Genomic DNA, 19,223 nt, shown 5'->3' on the forward strand with positions numbered 1-19,223 from the left:
GTTGCACTCAAAGGGCCGGTGGTAACTTTAAGACTATATAAATATACATAGATAAATATATATATATATAAAATAATGTATTATTTTACAATATTTCCTCTGCATTGGATTATTATCGGATATGGTAATAACTTCATAATTAACTATACCTGAAAGCATAAGTCTAGTAAGTAATTGCAAGTCTCTTCAGTGTGCATCTCACAAAATGAGATGCATTGTGGGTAGTTATGTAGTTTATGGTGCTCCTGTAAAGCGGCACGTGACCTTATAATAAACGTATTATATTCTTTGCAAGCTCTTGTGGGCCACATCAAATGAAGTGGCGGGCCGGATTTGGCCCCCGGGCCTTGGTTTTGACACCCTTGCCCTAAGGATTCAAATAAGGGCTATACAAGTGTTCATACTGGGTATTATTTTTTGCTGTAAAAATGATTATCCGCTGATTTACAGATGTCTCTTTTGTGGTTGTATTACCACCGTTTGGCCACTACGACATGTTGCTTCAGCGTCTGAAACACCTCCATTGGACTCCTTTGTTTTCTTCCATAACATAGTGACATCACTATGTAACACTCACGCTTCCATTGGCTAACACTCAGACACATTGTAAGTGAAATACCAAGGGGCGGGACATCTCTAAGCGGTTTGACCAATTGACCGATCAGACAGAGGGTGAAAAGAGGTGCTGCAGCACAGGCAGTGTGAGACAAAAAAGAACTTTTTGAACATTAATGCCTGGAAACATGTAGGGGCACAAAATACAAATATGAACTCAAATGAGCATAGTATGCCTTTTTTAATCAGTGTATTTGCTACAGCTAAAATACTAAGTGTGAGATGTACTGGGGGAGAAGTGCTTTGAGGGCATTCTGGTTGAGAAATCGTACCCTTTGCCCAAGGATGGTGTTGTTCTTCCTTCAGATCATAACTGTGTCAGTCAAGGAAAAAATTGAGGATTTACTACTGTTCCCAGAGCCACGCTGAGGTCATGTACCCTGACGGACATTTAGGGCTCCTGTTACAAGTACACCCACCCCCAGAGTAGTACTGTCACATGATCAGTGCCCATGCCACAACTGTGAGCTCAATATTTTCTATTGAATGTGATTATTTTCAAATATGTTGGTGCTTACTGCTTACTCTCTGGTTTTTGAAGCCAATTTTGTCTTACTTTGTTCACTTTCATATGTTTTACATTAAATGAAAAATAAAAACAAGCTTAAACATTTCTTGGTGAAAACGTTTTTTCTCTTTAATTGATTATTATTACACTGACTTTTTATATTCAAGGGTTAAAAGTATATCTGTACTATTCTTATGAGGAACCTCTAAGTATAATCTGTTGCACTGACAAAGTAAATTCCAAACTGGTTGAAACCATCCATCATTCCGGCACATAGGGACAGCACCTGGATAATGCAATATGAGAAGACTTTTTTTAAACCAACTTTCAAATGTTCACAAAATAGCTTGTGAAGTGCCCAGATGGGGTAATTGTCTACTTTTCCCCTCTCTGAGCCAACTGTTGTGTCACTATTTGTTGGCAAAAATGGCATGACATTTCAGTTATAGTTGTATTTTTTAGATGTATTGTGTTGCTCATTAAAAAATATATTTGTAAGGCCCTCAAAAGACCAGGGAGGTCCAAAGACACTGTTTATATCTTAACGTGCAGGTCCAGCTCTGCTCATGGTACCAGTGGTGTGGTAACTGGTACCAGTGGCTTGGTTTTGTACTGTAAGAGTGATGGATGTGTTTTACGGGCCCAGTAGAGTCCTCGCTCTTTATTACGGCACGTACGTGGTTTGTGTCCCCGCCTCGAAACCCGATCCAGCTCCTCCCATATCTGGAGCACAACTCCTCCACTGCTATTGGCTGCTGAGCTAAAATTAGCATATTGACCCCAGTGAAATGCATTCTGGGAATATCCTCGCTTTGACTTGGCCTTATGGGGCCAGTGCTGTTTGTGGCCTTCAGATGCAGCAATGAGGTCATCGTCTAGACTCTACTCGCTCCTGCAGATGAGCATGAGGGATCTTCTCAGCCACCCTCTAGTTATCCTAAATGTATCTTGGATTTCACTTCAATCCGTTACAGGACAGTTTGTAAAGGCAGAACATAGATTTAGAGCTAAGTCATTGGAATGAAATCACTGTTACAAATAACCAGTAAAGTAATTTCATCTAAATATAAATACCTAAGACAATGACCTCATCCTGCAGAATGGTCCATACCAGAATCACATGTTGATGCATCAATATATTTTTAATGTTGCAGGTGAAGTGGGGCTATTTACTTGTTGTAAAGCTTTATTACAGACACAAAAAATCATCATTTATCAGCTCAAGTATATTTCTTATTAATTTTCAAGGCAGAAAAATACAAATGTCAAGGACTAATTAGTTGAGAAATGTTCAATTCATGTTTTAGTACAGGCATTTGTATTTTCCATACAAGTTTTAGGGGTATGTGCTGGGACAAAGAGGATGAGTGCCTGCAGATTGTGCACTGATATTATTTGGGAAAGGTAATTATTTATGCAAGTAATATAACACAGGTGTTAGAATAATCCTGCATCTGTCACAGTGGTTCCCTGGTGGAAGTAAAGATCAAGTGAGTAAAGCTTAAGCTATTATATTTAACAGTATGCTTTTGACTCTTGTCATTGACAGGCATGCCACATGTCACTGAGCTGAATGCCATTGTGTGAAAGTGTGATACTCCATTGTCCTTCATGTGCTGCGTAAAGGTTAGATTGTAAGGAGGTCCACCTGCTCCCTGTCCTTCCTCTTAAATTGCTTAAGCTAGCACAGATCCGGGACATTAATTAATTGCAACCTTGTACAACCTGCTCTCAGCAAACACACCGGGGCAGGGAAGGTTCCCGTCCTCTCCTTCATGGCCGAAACACACAGCCTCATTGTGCGATCAACACATCAGGCCCACGTATGCACAACTTTTAACCTCTGAGCTCCTTTTCCATGGGTGTAGTCTCCGGCTGAGGTAACCCTATCCTCACACAAACACTCAGCCAGCCTTGGTGCAACTCCCTCTCCCCTCACTGCTAAGTCCGAGCCCCGCTGCTCTCGCTGAGTCCTGGACAGCTGCTGCGCCTGTTTACGGCCTTCACCTCTCTGCCGGGCAGCGGCCCTCAGGCATGGTCATATCAGCACAAGTGCCTCTCAATGGGGAAGCTTTTTTCCCCTCCCTGGTCCAATGGATGGACTGCAAATAACTATTATAAACAGTCTATAAATGATTGTAACCTTCTCCCGAGACGGTTTATTCAAAGCTATACTGGAAGCCTTTTGATTCTGGGTCACTGGGAAATGTTAGACTGTAATGTGTTTATGAGGAGATATGTGCGGTCCAGCAGTGCATGGGTTCAAAAGCTCTGACCTTTGTTATGCCAACATTTAGACACGGCCTGAGCAATTATACTCCTCTTGGAACAAAAAGCACATTTACACTCCCAGTGTGAAGCCTGCAGAGTTCACTCAGACACACCAGTCTGCACCTGCTATTAAATGATTTAGAAATATGTTGGTAACTACAGCTCATACGACCTGAAAACCAGATTAATTGTTCATTATTCTGCAGAACACAATACACATCTGATGTTTAAGATCACTACAGCCTTCTGTGACCATAAGTCCATGGGATCAGAAATAAAAATGTGATCCCAGATATAAAATAACTGACTTTAAGCTCTAATGGAACTCTTAAGGCTTAACACTTACACTAAATCTAAATCTGGGGGCGGGGGTAATGCAAAATGTGTCCAAAGATGCCTAGAATTTTTATAGAATTGTGTTAAAAACACATATCAATTCATTTTGAGATATGGTGGTCTGTTTAGATCCTTGTTAGCCTTTGCATCGCAGCAGTTTTTCTTCCTAAGGTCCACACAAGTTACATGGTGACTGTTATGGAAATTTCTGGAGCACAGAGTTGAAACACAATGAGACACGGGAGAGCTGGAACTTGGTGGCTAACACTGAAGATTTATTTTAAGTTACGGTCGGAGAATTGACATTTGCTGCCGCCTAACCAATTCTGAAGATTTTGCACCCAGTCCAATGTATTTAGCTGGTTCTGAGAGAATAATCAACATTCTGCATAACAAGATAAAACGAGCAAAACTAAAACACCTCTATCAGTTGACGCCAAGAGACAAAACACTGAGAGTACAGCAGCCCAAGGTCGCAGGCCTGTGCTCAGTGAGGTCAGTACAAACTGTGTAAACTATGTCAAAGTTATGGGCCTAGAACATATTTCCTCAACAGTGACAAAAAAAAAACCTTCACCATTCTGATCCAAATATTATTTGCTACATTTAAATAATATTAAGACAAATGAAGTAGACCGGCTTCAACAGAATCGTTTATGATCCATCAGATGAATATCATTTTTCAACAAGGAAAGACCATGAAACAATAAAGATGGACTTTTATTAATCCCTTGTGTGGTAATTGTTTCTCTGCATTTGACCCATCCTAGTGTTAGGAGCATTGTGCTGCCATTTTGAACGGCGCCGGGGAGCAGTGTAGGGAACGGTGCCTTGCTCAGGAACACCGTTGTAGCACTTTGTCTTGCCGGGACTTGGACTGGTGACCTTCCAGTTGCCAAGCCAACTCCCTATCGACTTCGCCACCACCGCCCCAGTTACACTTTAAGGAATACTTTTTAACAAAAGTTTCTCAAAGTATTGTTTTGTATTCTGACTGGGAGTCAATACCATTCCAGCGTTGCTCTCTACAGCGCTGGCGTTGTTAAAAAACCTAAAGGTAATGAATATGGAAACTATGCGCTCATGACTGGAGGGTGCAGCAACTTAAGAGTCCAGAGTTATGGAAACCACGAGGGCCACGCCGTGTATTTTAGGAGCAGATGGCAGTTGGGTTCTTTTTAAACAGCAAATGGCTCAATTTACTTTTGGAAGGCTCGCCCATACTGCCTTGGCTGTGTGTGGGGACTCACCCTTTTGTAAACTCATCATGCACACTAATCTTGTATTCCACATGCAAGCAATGACCCAGCTGCTGTTTCATTGAAAGCAAACGTGACAGAAGTTATTTATATGTATATACTTTTCTGCAAATCTGGAAGATCTGGAAGTTAGCATGGCACTGGTTCCTTCGGGGGGGGAAACAAAAGGATTTTTCCATTGAATTTTGGATGGTTGCACAAAATAAACTCTGGCACAGATTTATTTTCTGATATTTACATACTCTTTTTTCTGCACAGGTAAAAAGCTTGGCAATAACCGCGGAGGTAATGCCAGTCTAGTCCTTGATGACGTTTTTTAGTCTCATTTAAGAAATGTAAAAGCTAGACAAGTGGGGTATCTACTTATATATTTATTCATAGTAAAGATCTTAAAAATCTCTAAAGCTTGTGTTAACCTCAGACCACATAGCATTTAACTAAAAGCCTATTAAAAAAAACTGTGACTTTATGAGGAGGGATACAGAAGTGCAAAATGCTGACTCATTCCCAGGTTCTAATACAACTCTGTATTGGTCATAGACAGAAAGGCAAGGCCATTTGGGATGTGATGCACTCCCAACTCTTCTCCTTTAATATAATAACAGCCAATAACTATTCTAGGTTGAATGTTGAAACTAAATAACAGGGTTTAAATTTCATCAGACTGGAACCAGCTTCAGCTGCAGGTCACTCTTTATCGCCAGTCTGGATTTAGATGCTCACTAATTTCCTCATGGCACTGCTCATGCCGTAATCATATTTTTTTTAAATCCCAAATGAGTATCTCCCTGGGCATTGAGGGTCCAGACGACCAATACTCTGTTTACCACACAGTGATCCAGCTGTGTTCACACACTGCCCGGTAAGACACGTACCCCCGCTCATGTTGTCAGCCATGAGACTGCGTGTGCCAGGGACAGCGGGGTGATTTCTGAGAAAAGAGGACGGGCGGTGTTTTTGATAAAAATAAACTTAGAGCAACCTGGCATGAGGTTTGCATTTTCTGTCCACCATGCGCCTTACTTCTATTTAAAATGCCTGATTAGTGTCCCCACAAAGCTGGGAAAATACATTAAAATGTATGCAAATTGATTAATCAAACATATGACTTGGGTTTCACTGAACTTTTTAGACAACAGTGTTTATGAGGACTGCAGCCTGCATTCATGGCGTGCTACACACAGACAGGATGCTTCACGGCTCTTATTTTTAGGCGATGGAGTCACCAACCTGCCTCCTACCTGCATCACGTGAGACGGTTGGGTGTTGAGGAATGCATAGCTGGCTTTTTTGTAGCATGTATAGCCCAGTGATAAGTCTCTGTGACAGGTCGTTATTAAAGTTGTCATTCTTTTATCTTCGGCTACATGTGTCCTGAACTGTGTGTCCCTGAATACCTGGCCCTATGGGGCTGTGTTACCGTCGTAAGTGAAGCAAATGCATCACTTGTGGTGGCACCAATTTACAGCTTGATGACTGGATTGTGTTGATAATAAGTTGAACGTGTCAGCATTTGAGTTCATAGTTGTCTTTGAACCTAAAGGATTCAACCAAGCAAAGCACTTTCTGTGAATGATAGTCATGGGTTGAGCCATCCTGCATGAAGTCTATGCTCACAAGCTACTCACTAGGTGTCGATTCCTTATGAATAGTAAAAAAAAAAAAAACATGGGTGGCTGCATCCCTCCAAAAATATTTTCTTAAACTATTTTTATATACTTGCTAGACACATTTAGCTGACCTCTTTCACATGACTGTAGACACCTATATGTGACATAAGAACTGACTGCTGTCACATATTTCTGCATCAAGCATGTGAGAGAATAACAGAAAGGAAACTTGATATAGCATGGTGTGAAAAAATGCAACAAAGCAGCAACACAATTAAGAAGATTTATTATTAACCAAAGTATTTCGGTCAAATACCGGCCTATTTTTTACACTTACCACACACTTTTTAAAACTATTCCTATATATGTTTTTGGGTAAATGTGTTATTGGTAGGCTACAGGCTAGAAATGACCAAATCACATACTCATTAAAAAAGAATTGTTGGTATCCTTATTGGTTAAACTGTAACAAAAAGATCTGATTGACAAACGTTGATCCAAAATATCAAGAATCTAGCGCAATGCTATTAAAATAATATCAGGGCCAGAATCACAGATCTTGAGAGTGAAACTTTCTGTTATGAATAGTGGCTACGGGGCGAGTCATGTTTCATCATTTATGAAGTGAATGCATTATAGATGATCTGCCTGTGAATATGCATGTGAATGAAAACCCTGCTGTCAGCAGCTGCACTTGCACTGCAGAGACACAAAGACAGGACGATGGTTTGCAATAATTTTTCTTTTGGGGGGGGGGCATCCAGGTGGTGTTTTTAGGTCTGACTTTTTCGAGGTAATATCGCCACAGACACAGTTTGTTCTAATGCAAATGCAATGTTAGTTTTTTTGTCAAGGGCTATAGGCCTGATCACTGTTGTTTACCTCATTTACCTCAACCGACATTGACTTAAAATAACAATCTTCAAGGTTATTACTTTAATCTTCATGTTAGAGCAGAGCACAAAGATAAATATTTAGCATTTATTTTCTTGAAATATTTATTGTATTGTATTGTATTGTTAATCTTTCATTATTAATTTTAGTCTTAATTGTTTTTGCTAAAATACTGGAAAAACATGTTCAAGGCCAGAGAACAAATTCACATGACGCACATCTGTTTGAAGCAGGCGATTCAAGTTAATCATATTCAGGCAAGTTTAGGTTTTGCAGAGCTATTTATATTTTATTCATGTGTTAACCACATCTGTGCATATAAAGCAGCTTTTTAAGCAGCAGCAAAGAGACAACGAGAGCACCAATATTAGTGTTTATGTAAGATGAGATCCATTATCACACATTTCAATTATGGTTTTTTGATACTTACACCGGTTGATACAAAAAGCTTAGCAAACACACAATAACGACACTGAGGTCATGTCCTCTGCATTTTTCACTTTATTTTTAGGGAATGTGGGTTTTTAATAAGCATGTGGGGAGTTTACGTTCTGTCATTAAAAATAAAACAGCTGGTGGTTATTTTACAAGCTGATTCATGCACTTTTTGTTCTCAAAATACGTAATTTTAGGCAAACAGAAATAGCAGAGGATTTTAAGTCCTTGCTGTTTGAAGAGAACTGTGCAACAATATTGAAATACATTGGTAAATTGATAACCTGATTAAATGTGATATACATTTTATAAACTGAGAAATACACACTTGGACTTGTTTGTATATATACGGTCTAACCCTCTTGCCACACTCGCTACAGCCCTGAACAGCCAATAGATGGGAAGGGGATTGTTGCCTCCCTGAGCTTGTGACCACAGACACACGGTCCTTTTAAAGCATTACATGCAGCTTATATTCTATTTTGTTAATTTGTATTTAGTGACCCCCTTAAAACGTGCATGGATATGCCTCTAGTTTACCCAGGGTCCAAAACATAGAAAGGCAATACAGATAAACAAATAAATAAAGATATACAAATAATTGGCAAGCTAAACAGATACAATAATGAAATGAAATCCTAACAAACTTATGAGTACATTAAACATTAAAACAGAGAGAAAGACACTTAAAATAATGTGAAATAAGCTTCATTAAACTATCAAATAACTCAAATTAACAAAAATCTGGATACTTAAATAACACAACAACACATGTTAATACTTGCCTGTCTCTTTTATTTGGTAAGATATGTCTTTGTTTGCTTTAAAAGGTTATGTTGGTATTGATGGTAGATGTATATCTTTGTGCAGATATACAGCTGACGTGGGACCATATTGACCAACCAAAGGTCACATTGAAGAAACTATTGACACCACGCAGACATGTGACTTTCTCCGTTTACTCTCAAAGATTGTTGTTGCTAACATTGTCTTTGGCAAAGTTCCATACACCTGAGTGTTTTCAACTCTGACTTCTTGGTAATTTGAAAGATCATAACAGCCTGGAACTATTTATAGCAAGAAGCTGTAACCAGTGAGACCCCGCTCTGGTATTTGCCCAAGAGCAGGCCTGACAGCGGGTCGATACAAACAAACATTTCCCACATGCTGAGGTTCTCGTTGCTTCTGGTGAGGAGTTTCCGTGGAGAGACATGAAGGGATTACCACCAGGGCTCAGGGACGCCCCTGCACCCCCGCAATACCATATAAGAGACTTTGACACCTGATAGCTGCTTCTAAAAGTCTCTTCCTCGAGCTGTGAACATTCAAATACCCACTCTTCAATTTGTCTAGACATTAGCTGTAAGCCTCAGTCCCCTGTACCCCCTGTTTAGAAACCAATAGTGTGTGGAGGTGATGAATAATTAATTTGTGTTGGTATTTAGAGACGGGATCCACTCTTGCCATAGGAGAAATCAACTGATAAACTCCAGCTGGGATCGTCTGAGTCACATGACCTGAAAATATGCTACAAAACTGTCTTAACGGGCATGTGCAGTAAATGACTTGTGTTCTCAACTTAAAAACAAAGTTTTCTTCAGCTTTGTATGGCATACAATTGCTGTGCAGCAGCATTGTTAAAGAGGCACTATTGTGCTTTCTGGGTTGTCCCTTTCCTGTAGTGTGTTATATGAAAAAGCTGGAGAAATCATCTGTGGGTGTTCACCTGCTATATCTGACTGTATATGGATTTCAATGACTGCTTTTTTTACGATGTTGTATTTTAGTGTTGCCTGCCTCTGTGTTTAGTGTCCTGTCTGTCTGTATCTTTGTGTGGCAGTGTTACCACTGACAGGTCTCTCTTGAAAATGAGACCTTGTGTCTCAATGAGATTTTACACCTGTATAAATAAAAAAATATATATAAGTTTTTGTGCATGTAAATGGTCTGCTAAGTCTAAAATCCCAAAGATCCATCCAGAGGGAGTTTCTCTGCGGTGGGCTCTGGTTTCAGACCGGGTGAAAAGAGGTAGGCGTTATAGGAGGCAATATGAGAACAATAAACCACTTCTTGAACATTGAAGCATGGAAAATGAGCATAATGGGGAAACTGTAAAAATAGGAAAATGTATTGAATCGAAATACCTGAATACTCATGAAATTGAAGTTAAAGGTTATAGTGTTGTACAACTCTTTAAGAGGCAGTATACTTGTGTAAAGTAAGCAAAGAGGATGTGTCTAAAGACAGAGAATGTACTCCCTTTCCGACACAGTTAACATGTACAAGAGGATGTGGCGCAGGACATTAAGACCATCAATTCTTACTTGGCATCTTTATGAATCCTTCAGCAGGAAACACACTCTTAGCCGAAAGAGAGAAGATCTTGGAACAGAACTTTTCGAACAAATAATTACATCAACCATAAGGCTTACAATATAAACTTTCCAACTACTGATCAAATCAACATTAAGGCCTTCTACAAATATGGGTGAACAGATGCTTTAACAATACGAATTACAATGGAATACAAACCAAACAGTTCAACAGGGGAGATCAAGTTCTGGAGCACAGTCATATTTTAAGTGGTTGGAGCTATGGTGAGAAACCAAAACCTTGGATTGGCAGCCATGCTATTTCCTCTGTAACATTGGCAGCATCTGTGAAATGCCCACGTCTTCTTCCAAAGGTTTAGTGAACCGGTTATAACCAGCTGTTCCCATCATGGAAGTCTGTGTGGGGGCAGCTGCACACAGTTTTACAGCACCATTCAAACATACAATTTGAGTAATAAAATGTACCAAATGTAATGAAAGTGGAGATTAACAATTTTGCAGTATAAGCGTCAGACCCATTTAGGAAAGCGAAAGTTTAGTGTTGTAAATAGCTATGTTTTCTTGCAACCATGTGACTTTTCAGCAGCATTTAAAAGGAGAGGTTACATTTAGGGCCTGAGTTGGGCATGACTACACTCCCACACATGACCTCCTCAGTGGGTGAGTTGTATTGGTGTATCTGGTTATGATGTAAAGGGCAAGCACGAAGTCTCACATGACGAACCTACGGGTCAATGGGACACATGAGGAGAACCGCTTAGAAACACTACCTAATGATCTTTATTTTGTAAGTAGGTGTACGAATGTATATGATTTCTAATCAATCCTGAATGTCTCTGAGCTAACTGAGGTTATATTGCACCATCAACTATGCAGATCAACAACATGGCAACATGTAATCATGTGCTGTTATTTTTTTGTACTGTAATACCTCTGTCATTAATAGAAGTAAAAACAACGTGATTCACAGAAAATTGGTGCATAAAAATATCTAATAACCCAAAATAAAGAATCCTGCTGTGCATGTGAGGATTAGTTTTCCTTTACTGTAGATATTTAGCTCTGATATCGATCAAAGTTTTTGGGATGTTTTTGTGGGAAGTTCTCAAGCAGGGAACATTTGGGTTGTCAACATTTTTTATGAGGGGTGGGACCGCGGTGTCGGAGGGTGGAGCCGGACAAGGGCCACTCATTTGTAAGCTGAAGTCACTGGATATTAGGTCCTAAAATAGCCCTACAGAGGGTATATAGGGACCCTCTCCCACGTTCCCCATCAGACAAAGGTTCTGTGCAAGAGCAAACACACTGTGCAAAACATATTCGTATACAGATGGGAGAAATTCACAGAGGGCAAGAAAACGAGGACCAAACGAGCTAAAAGATTGGATCATAGTGAAGCAAAGGATTTGTGAAGCGTGTATTCTGCAGCAGGAGATACTCCAGCTGGGGACTAAAGGGATAACAGATACAAGTGAGGAAAGGACAAAAAGGACACAGAGCGAAAGGATTTTAATTGGATTGGTACGTTCTCTTTGGATATCTCACTTTCCTCTTCCTGGGCCGACAGCAAAGAGGGAGGCCGCAACCATCGCAGGGATGAAGTACAACTACCATGTACCGTCGTACACACGGACGTCACAGTACACACCGTCATACACACCTACCTATCACACTCCCACACATTACACATCAACTACACCCAACTACACATCAGCATATACCTCAACGGCAAAGTATACCCCAACACAGTACAGCAGCACCAAATACACCCCATCACTATACACGTCCACTTACAAGTCGGCAGCGACGTACATCCCCTCCTACAGCAAAGGGGCACGGTACAGTTCAACACAGCGCACACAAGCACAGGAAAAACCTGTGATACCCGTTGCACCTGCAAAGAGAACTGTACACTTCCCCAATGACATCATCTTCCAGGATATTGTAAGGCGAGGAGATATGGAGCAAATTGGGCGGTTCATGAGAGCCAGGAAGGTCCGTGTGGATACAATCTTCCACTCCGGTAAGTCTCCACAACTTTTCATTTGTATCACGTTTTCACACAATTTGGAACTTTGATTTGAGATTGGAATTAGTGCCAGCCAATCAGGATTGAGGTTTTTAAACTGTTAAAATGTTAATGACTGACTTGAACTGCTGCACAGGACTGACTTAGCTCGTTGTACAGGTATGGCAGCAATTCACGAAGCCGTGCTAACTGGAAGCCTGGAGGTGGTGAAGCTGTTGGTGAAATATGGCGCCGATGTTCATCAGAGAGACGAAGACGGCTGGACGCCACTTCACATGGCCTGCAGTGACGGCTACCCGGAAATCGCCAGGTGACCTTTTAACCTTTGAGTCTTGACCGATCATGCTCTCCTTTTTTCAGCACACTGATAATAGCACAGAATAGAAATATAAAACGTCATCATCTGCAGCTAATTTCTCAAATATAGGGATGGTTCATGATTTTTCAATTGTCAGTAAATGGTAGAAAATGAGTTACAGTAGCTTATGCAACTATTGTCTTATGCGCTAGTCAGAGTGTGTGAGCAAAGCAAAGGGAAGTTTGATTATTGAATACGACTGCAAAACCTATGTCTTTCATTTTAATATTGAACAGATACCACAGGGAAATATTGCACATTGTCTATGAAATACTCATACATTAAATATAAGATATTAAATATAAGATATTAACATATAAGATATTAACATATAAGATGAGGTCACCTGGTTGCAATGACCTTTCTATTTTTATAACCATTAAGCTACTAGTTTCACTCTGAACATTGTCAATAATAACACACATGAATTGGTGACATCATTCTTAACAATCCACATAACCCAGGGAGTGGAGAAGCATTCAATAGGGAGAATTTAAATGTCAAATATAAGGGAGATGTTTTGTTTTGTATTATATTCAAACGAGTAAATTATGTAACTGATCTTCAATACATAGACAGCTTCACTTATACGTGAACACTGAAACTGAAAGTTGACAGTCGAGACAGTGAAACACTGAAAAATCACACACATTGAGGAACATCTGTTGCAGTACAGTATAATAAACTATTGCATGTTTTTATATAAATATATCTGAATTTAACAACGAGCTGCTTCATTCTCCACTCAGATATCTGCTATCGACGGGAGCCAGCACAGTGGCGGAGAACGAAAACGGAGAGAAGCCAGCGGACCTCATCGACCCAGACTGCAAAGAGCTGGTCAAACTGTTTGAGACGGGCTGTGTGTGATTTGGTACAAAATCATGGACCCAAGAGAGAGCTTCAAAACCAAGTGCAATACCAAACAGACTGACAACAGGGTGGAAGAACATAGCCAGAGTTTCTGATCCTGAAAAGAAAGAAAGTGATCCCGCTTTGTTTTTGTTTGTAATTGCAGCCTTAAAGCAATAATTGATTGGGCTGCATTTCTATTTATGCTGGTTTATTTTTGTATTTGTTTTGGGTGTACTTGTTATAATGCCAGTGCTGCAAATGTTAATCTGCAATAATTGCCTGTTTTCATTTTCAGCTCAAGCATATATAATATTCTTTCTTTAATTACATTAATCAGTTTAAGTATTCTATCAATTGTGTACGTGTTACTCTTTAAGTAGCTGGTTGCACTCCAAAGACTGTAAGTTTCCAAACTATTCTTTTATTGCATATTGACTTGAAAACACAGAAGATGGGCCGATGGAGTTATGTATCCTCACTGCTGGGCAGAGAGAGGATCAGCTAAATTGATAATTGATACTTGATGGTCATAAATAAATAAATAGGCCTACATAAATAAATACACATCAAGTTTATGCTGTATAAGCACTTTTACTGCTGCAGTATTTTTCCTGATGCATTGTTATTGTTTTCTGTAGTATAGAAATATGAATGTCAGCAATGAAAGTCTTATTATTTTTGTACATTTTCATAAATAAAGAAATATTTTATAAATGTGACTGTTGTGTCGTTTACGAGAGCACACACCAGGATTGCAACCACCATGTATTTCCTCAGCCCTCCTATTTGTGTGTGAAACTTTGTTAGTCACAGAATTCCTAAAAACAATAGCAACAAGAACATCATACAATTAAAAAAACTTTAAAAACCCGTTCCTACAATATTTATTTTCCTCATACGGAAGAGAATAAGGGCCACACTGGATTTTTTTTACCAAAAGTTTAAAAAAGAAATGTGAGTTCTGAGATTAAAGTCAGAACTCAACATCATTTTTTATTTTGTTCACATCCCAAATGTTTTCTCTCATGAGGCCCTAATCCTATTCCGTATCCTCACAATCTATACCTATCCTTAAAACATTTCACAAAATCAACAGAGGCAATAAAAGCATTAAAAGTGTTAATACAAATGTTGACAACAAACCAATCAGAGCTGCTGCTGCTGCTGTTGCCTAAACACTTAATAATAACACATTAATATCATGATATTCCTGGCATCCTGAAATTAATGTAGTTGTTCATTTTTTTCAAAGAAAAATGGCTAGTGTGCACAAGCCTTTTTCGAAGAAATACCTCAACCGAAATAGAGGGACTGTCAAACATTAATTGTATATTATGTATTACTTTATTGTAATTCTGAGAACGCTTTCACTTCCGTGTTCCTTGGTCTTTTCCCGGAAATGATTGGTTGGCATTGGCAACGTTTTAGCCAGGTCTAACGGCGTACACACTCTCTGAATAAAGAAAACGAAAGGAAGGGTTATAAAAAAGGTTTGTTGAACACATTAACAGTGTGTCCTTTAATCTACATATTGGGGGTTGTTATATCTACGCAACGTGTTTTTCTCATACATATTTCGGTACAGGAAAATATTAGCTGATCGAAGCTAACGTTACGACAAGACAATGTAAATTGTCCGGCTAGCTAGCTAACTAGCTTGCTAATGTTAGCCGACAGTATTGTGTCAGCAATTCTACAGTAAGCTGTTGAGGACAAAGCTATAAGGGAACACGAATCCCAATTATTATAACCGACGTAAAACATTCTTGCTCACAATAATTGGAGCAGCGGTTAATGTGTTGGGTTTGGCTTTTCATCCTGATGCTAACACAACATAAGTGAAAACGTAAACAAAAGCCGCTTGCTTTGCTCACGTCCATATTGTTGATTTACAGACACACAGCAAACCATGTCTATATAAACATGAGTTCACGTTAAAAACTTTGACACAATTCACATGGTTACTAATATTACTTATCAGATCTCTTTAGATTATATGTATTGGTTGTGAGTAGTAGGTAGCCTGAAGATGCATCTGTTGACTAACCAGCAGTGTCACTGTACTGTTAATAATACTTTTTAGGTCTTTATTTAAATACAGACCTGTGTTTATACATTGTGGTAAATGATATGAATCCTTCACACAGAGACTTTTTAACGATACAACACAATTATAACACAATATATTTTCAGTAATAATCACGAGTCAGCTGTATAATCATGCAAAATATACTTTGTTGGGGGAGGTAAATGAAGTAGCCCCTGCTACATTCTGAGGAATCATGTTTCACGCTTTACGGCACAAATTGTAAAGATTTTTTTCTGTATGAGTAGGAATAAAAATAAGGAGTTCAATCATACCAACATGGCCAAAATGCTGTGATATCATATATTCTGTTAACAAGCGTATAGACCGTAATCATGTCATCTTTGTTTCCTATGCAATAAAGCAGGTATTTGTTGTTTTCTGACCCTCATGTGGAGATGTAATACTTGAAACTGTTTTTAGATCTCAGCTGCAGACTTCTGATCTTTTATTCTTCAAATCCACTCACCATAGAGGAGCGTGGAGCGAGTACAGGCTGCAAACAGAATGACCAGGTGTGTTATAGTGCTCAGATACAAATAGACCAGTATTGATAGTGGTCATTTAAATGTATTAAAATGTAAATGTGGGTATATTTTGTGCTTCAGATTTGAGATACGGAAGTAAATTATACTGACGTTTAATTTAACAACACAGAGTTAAACAATTAAAGACTCATTTGATTTATTAATACTGATATTTTAATTTGTTGTATATTTGTGAAGCTCATCTGCTCCCAGGATGGTGAATAGTTACAAGCGGACCTCGAGCCCCCGATCCCCTACTAACACTGGGGAGCTTTTCACCCCAGCACATGAGGAAAACGTGCGCTTTATACATGATAGTAAGTGTGCATTCTTACATTAAATTTCACTTGTTAGACACTTTTATCCAAAGTGACTTACATACATTCAGTACTGTGGACAATCCCCACAGGAACAATTTGGGGTGAAGTGTCTTGCCCAGGGACACAACGACATGCTGACTGCATGCATTCTTACATTGACGTATAATAATTTATTTGAATAAGTAACTGAATATTAGATCTATCACAACTAATAAGTAAACTAATGCAATGTGTAAAGAGCTCAATAAAGGCCCGTTGAAGCAATCTAACTATAATGTGTGTTTAGATTCTGTGTGTAGTGATGGTCAACCCAGGTTGCCACACACTCCTTATCATTGTGTTCATCTCACATGTAAACACTTTCATAAGAATTAGCAGGTAAACTGAAGTCCATAAGAACAACGTCAGCATTTTTCAAAACAGGTTATGTGTCCAATGGAACGAGCGGACACAATAAATACCAATGGCATTACAACAAACGCTTTCCCTCATCAATGCAGGAGGCCACAACCCTAACCCCCTCTCATCCTCAACACTGATACTGATACGCCTTGATTAATGTATTTCAATTGTTTGCGATGCAGAAAGAACCACACCTTTTTTGATGTGTGGATTTCAAAGGTTCCCTGTAGAGTTTTCTCGTGTTCTCTACCAAATCTCATTACTGTTTTGATTGTGTCACGCCAATTACATTTGGTAAGAACCAGTAAAATCCCATTGTATATATCCTTGAAATCCATTGAAAATAATATATGGATTAGTTGAATATTATAAAATGATGTTGTATGTATGTGCACGCTTGCTTCCCAGACCTCATGCACATGCCCAAGATATAAAAAAGTGATGCACTCACAGGAAAACAGGTTGGTCTAAGTGCTTGGACAGGGTAGTGTTTATACCCAGAGACCATTCATCAGATTGCTTTTCAATTGCTGGTCACTTCAACAATCATTATAAAAAGTAGAACTAGTGCCTAAATTAGCCAATTTTAATTTGCCCACTCTTAGAACTGACATTTAGGCACTCTTAGAATGAGTTGTTACAAATCACATACATAATTACATAATCTTCTATTCAGTCCAACATCTTATTAACCTTTAGTCTTTCTTATCATGTCATTACTTACAATTCTGCAGGGTAGGGTAACATTTCCTAAATGTATTGTTGACTCTACTCCTTCACAGCCTGGCAGTGTGTGCTCCGAGACATCAGATCAACACAAAATAGCGAACGTAATGACCGTGGACCACAGGAGTATGTGGAAAAGAACCCAAACCCTAACCTACATTGTAAGTAACTTTTAGAAAACATCTCAATAGGCACCGGCTTGGGAATCAATAATCAGGTTACACTTTATTTCTTGCAAGAATGGAAAAAATAGTTAAATACATACATACATATGTTCAACTAGTTCCCCGAACAGCTTCTATCACTCACTTATATACTAGAGAGGGAGTTTTACAGACCCAAGGTTGAAGAATACTGGTTTAAAGCAGTTTTCTATGCTTTGTCCAAGATAGCTCAGGCCCACGTCAGTGATGATCATGCTTGTCTCATGCTTATCTCCCCAGAGGCTAAACATTGTCACATAGTTATCACATGCCTGTAACAGCGTATCACGCTTATCTCCATTGAGGGTTAACATCTGTTCATATACATTGTCATTGGCCTGGACCTCAGTTCACACGCGCACTTCTGTATCTTTGAATGAGCTCATTCAGTATTTTCCCATCAGTAACAGTGTAACTTAGTAGTGACGTGAAATGTATTTTAATAAAGGATAACATTACTCAGGCACAGGCCAGTTAACAATTTGTTTCTGTCTGCTCTTGCAGCTTTCACGCCAGTGGACCTGAGCGACCTTAAGAAACGTAACACACAGGACTCCAAGAAGTCCTAGTCTTTTCCATGGCGGTCCAGTCACTTCTTTCCACCCATTTTCCTCGAGAACTTTTCCTCCATCAGCCAGAAAGTCAGCCCTGTTGGCCAGTCTAGCACAGAATGCCAATCTCATCTCTCAACTCTGGACCACAGCAGCCCCTGTCTTTTTCTTTGCCCGCTACACCTGACCACGAAGAAAAGAACCGGTTTCCAGGGAGCACAAATTATTTCGCCTCTCGGTTCGTGTTTTTTTTCAAGTGACAAAATCTTGATATGTACATTCTTTATGTGGATGGGACTGATGCAAACTTTTATCAAAATCTGCTGACATCTGATGCTGAGGTGCAAACTGTCGACATTCTCCACAGGACACAAATGACTGCAGTCTTAAATACAAAACCTTGTTTTCTTTAATACTGCTACTTATACGACTTTGGAGGAAAAATACAAAAGGGCTGACTTCTTTTCTTTTTTTTCTTTTTTCGTTTTGGAAGATAGTTCAGTAAATTGTAGAAGTGGTCAAATGGTCACATTGGATATACCATTTGTGGGCAAGTTTTGGAAGCCAAATGCAATGTAGAAGGCCAACGTTTTTATTATAAATGTTCTTTCCCCCAAATGGACTTTACTAAGTAGAGACCTCCCCAAGTATGCTGCCCTTGGTTGAACCCCCCTCCCCTAAGCCTTGAAACAAAATGTTGAATAAAGGACTTTTACAGTACTCCTGCTTGTGTTACATAAATATTTACAATGAAAAAAGGAAACTAAGTGAAACATACCCTGAATCTTATACTGGGAGGAATATCATAATGCCAGTAGATTGGGAGAATCAATTGTGCCAAATCCTGGATATACTGATGCCTGCCAAAGGCTGCCAATGATCACTTATTTTCTTGTTCAATCATT

The 19,223-nt window shown here is 39.2% G+C and overlaps 2 protein-coding genes across 2 annotated transcripts; both read left to right on the top strand.

The window, feature by feature from the left end:
- The first annotated feature begins 11,544 nt into the window (after positions 1-11,544).
- ppp1r27a (protein phosphatase 1, regulatory subunit 27a) lies at positions 11,545-14,216 on the top strand. Its single transcript, XM_010774729.1, has 3 exons — positions 11,545-12,284; positions 12,450-12,600; positions 13,398-14,216. Exons 1-3 carry the CDS (start codon positions 11,858-11,860, stop codon positions 13,516-13,518), a joined length of 699 nt encoding a protein of 232 aa, XP_010773031.1. The 5' UTR covers positions 11,545-11,857; the 3' UTR covers positions 13,519-14,216.
- A 670-nt stretch (positions 14,217-14,886) lies between these two features.
- On the top strand, positions 14,887-19,038 carry mcrip1 (MAPK regulated corepressor interacting protein 1). The gene is made up of 5 exons (XM_010774730.1): positions 14,887-14,993; positions 16,013-16,104; positions 16,315-16,433; positions 17,621-17,725; positions 18,272-19,038. The coding sequence occupies exons 2-5, from the start codon at positions 16,097-16,099 to the stop codon at positions 18,334-18,336; spliced, it is 297 nt and encodes a 98-aa protein (XP_010773032.1). The 5' UTR covers positions 14,887-14,993; positions 16,013-16,096; the 3' UTR covers positions 18,337-19,038.
- Positions 19,039-19,223: the final 185 nt, after the last annotated feature.

This window comes from Notothenia coriiceps, unplaced genomic scaffold, assembly GCF_000735185.1.
Source record: "Notothenia coriiceps isolate Sejong01 unplaced genomic scaffold, NC01 NC01_scaffold00014516, whole genome shotgun sequence".
NCBI classification, from domain to species: Eukaryota; Metazoa; Chordata; class Actinopteri; order Perciformes; family Nototheniidae; genus Notothenia; species Notothenia coriiceps.

What these genes read in the sequence shown, in the direction of transcription:
- ppp1r27a (XM_010774729.1), top strand. Translation starts at nt 11,858, where the DNA reads ATGAAGTACAACTACCATGTACCGTCGTACACACGGACGTCACAGTAC. An exon ending in GGATACAATCTTCCACTCCG is followed by an intron (nt 12,285 to 12,449) that starts GTAAGTCTCCAC and finishes CTCGTTGTACAG; the next exon opens with GTATGGCAGCAATTCACGAA. An exon ending in GGCTACCCGGAAATCGCCAG is followed by an intron (nt 12,601 to 13,397) that starts GTGACCTTTTAA and finishes TTCTCCACTCAG; the next exon opens with ATATCTGCTATCGACGGGAG.
- mcrip1 (XM_010774730.1), top strand. An exon ending in CGTGCGCTTTATACATGATA is followed by an intron (nt 16,434 to 17,620) that starts GTAAGTGTGCAT and finishes ACTCCTTCACAG; the next exon opens with CCTGGCAGTGTGTGCTCCGA. An exon ending in CCCAAACCCTAACCTACATT is followed by an intron (nt 17,726 to 18,271) that starts GTAAGTAACTTT and finishes CTGCTCTTGCAG; the next exon opens with CTTTCACGCCAGTGGACCTG.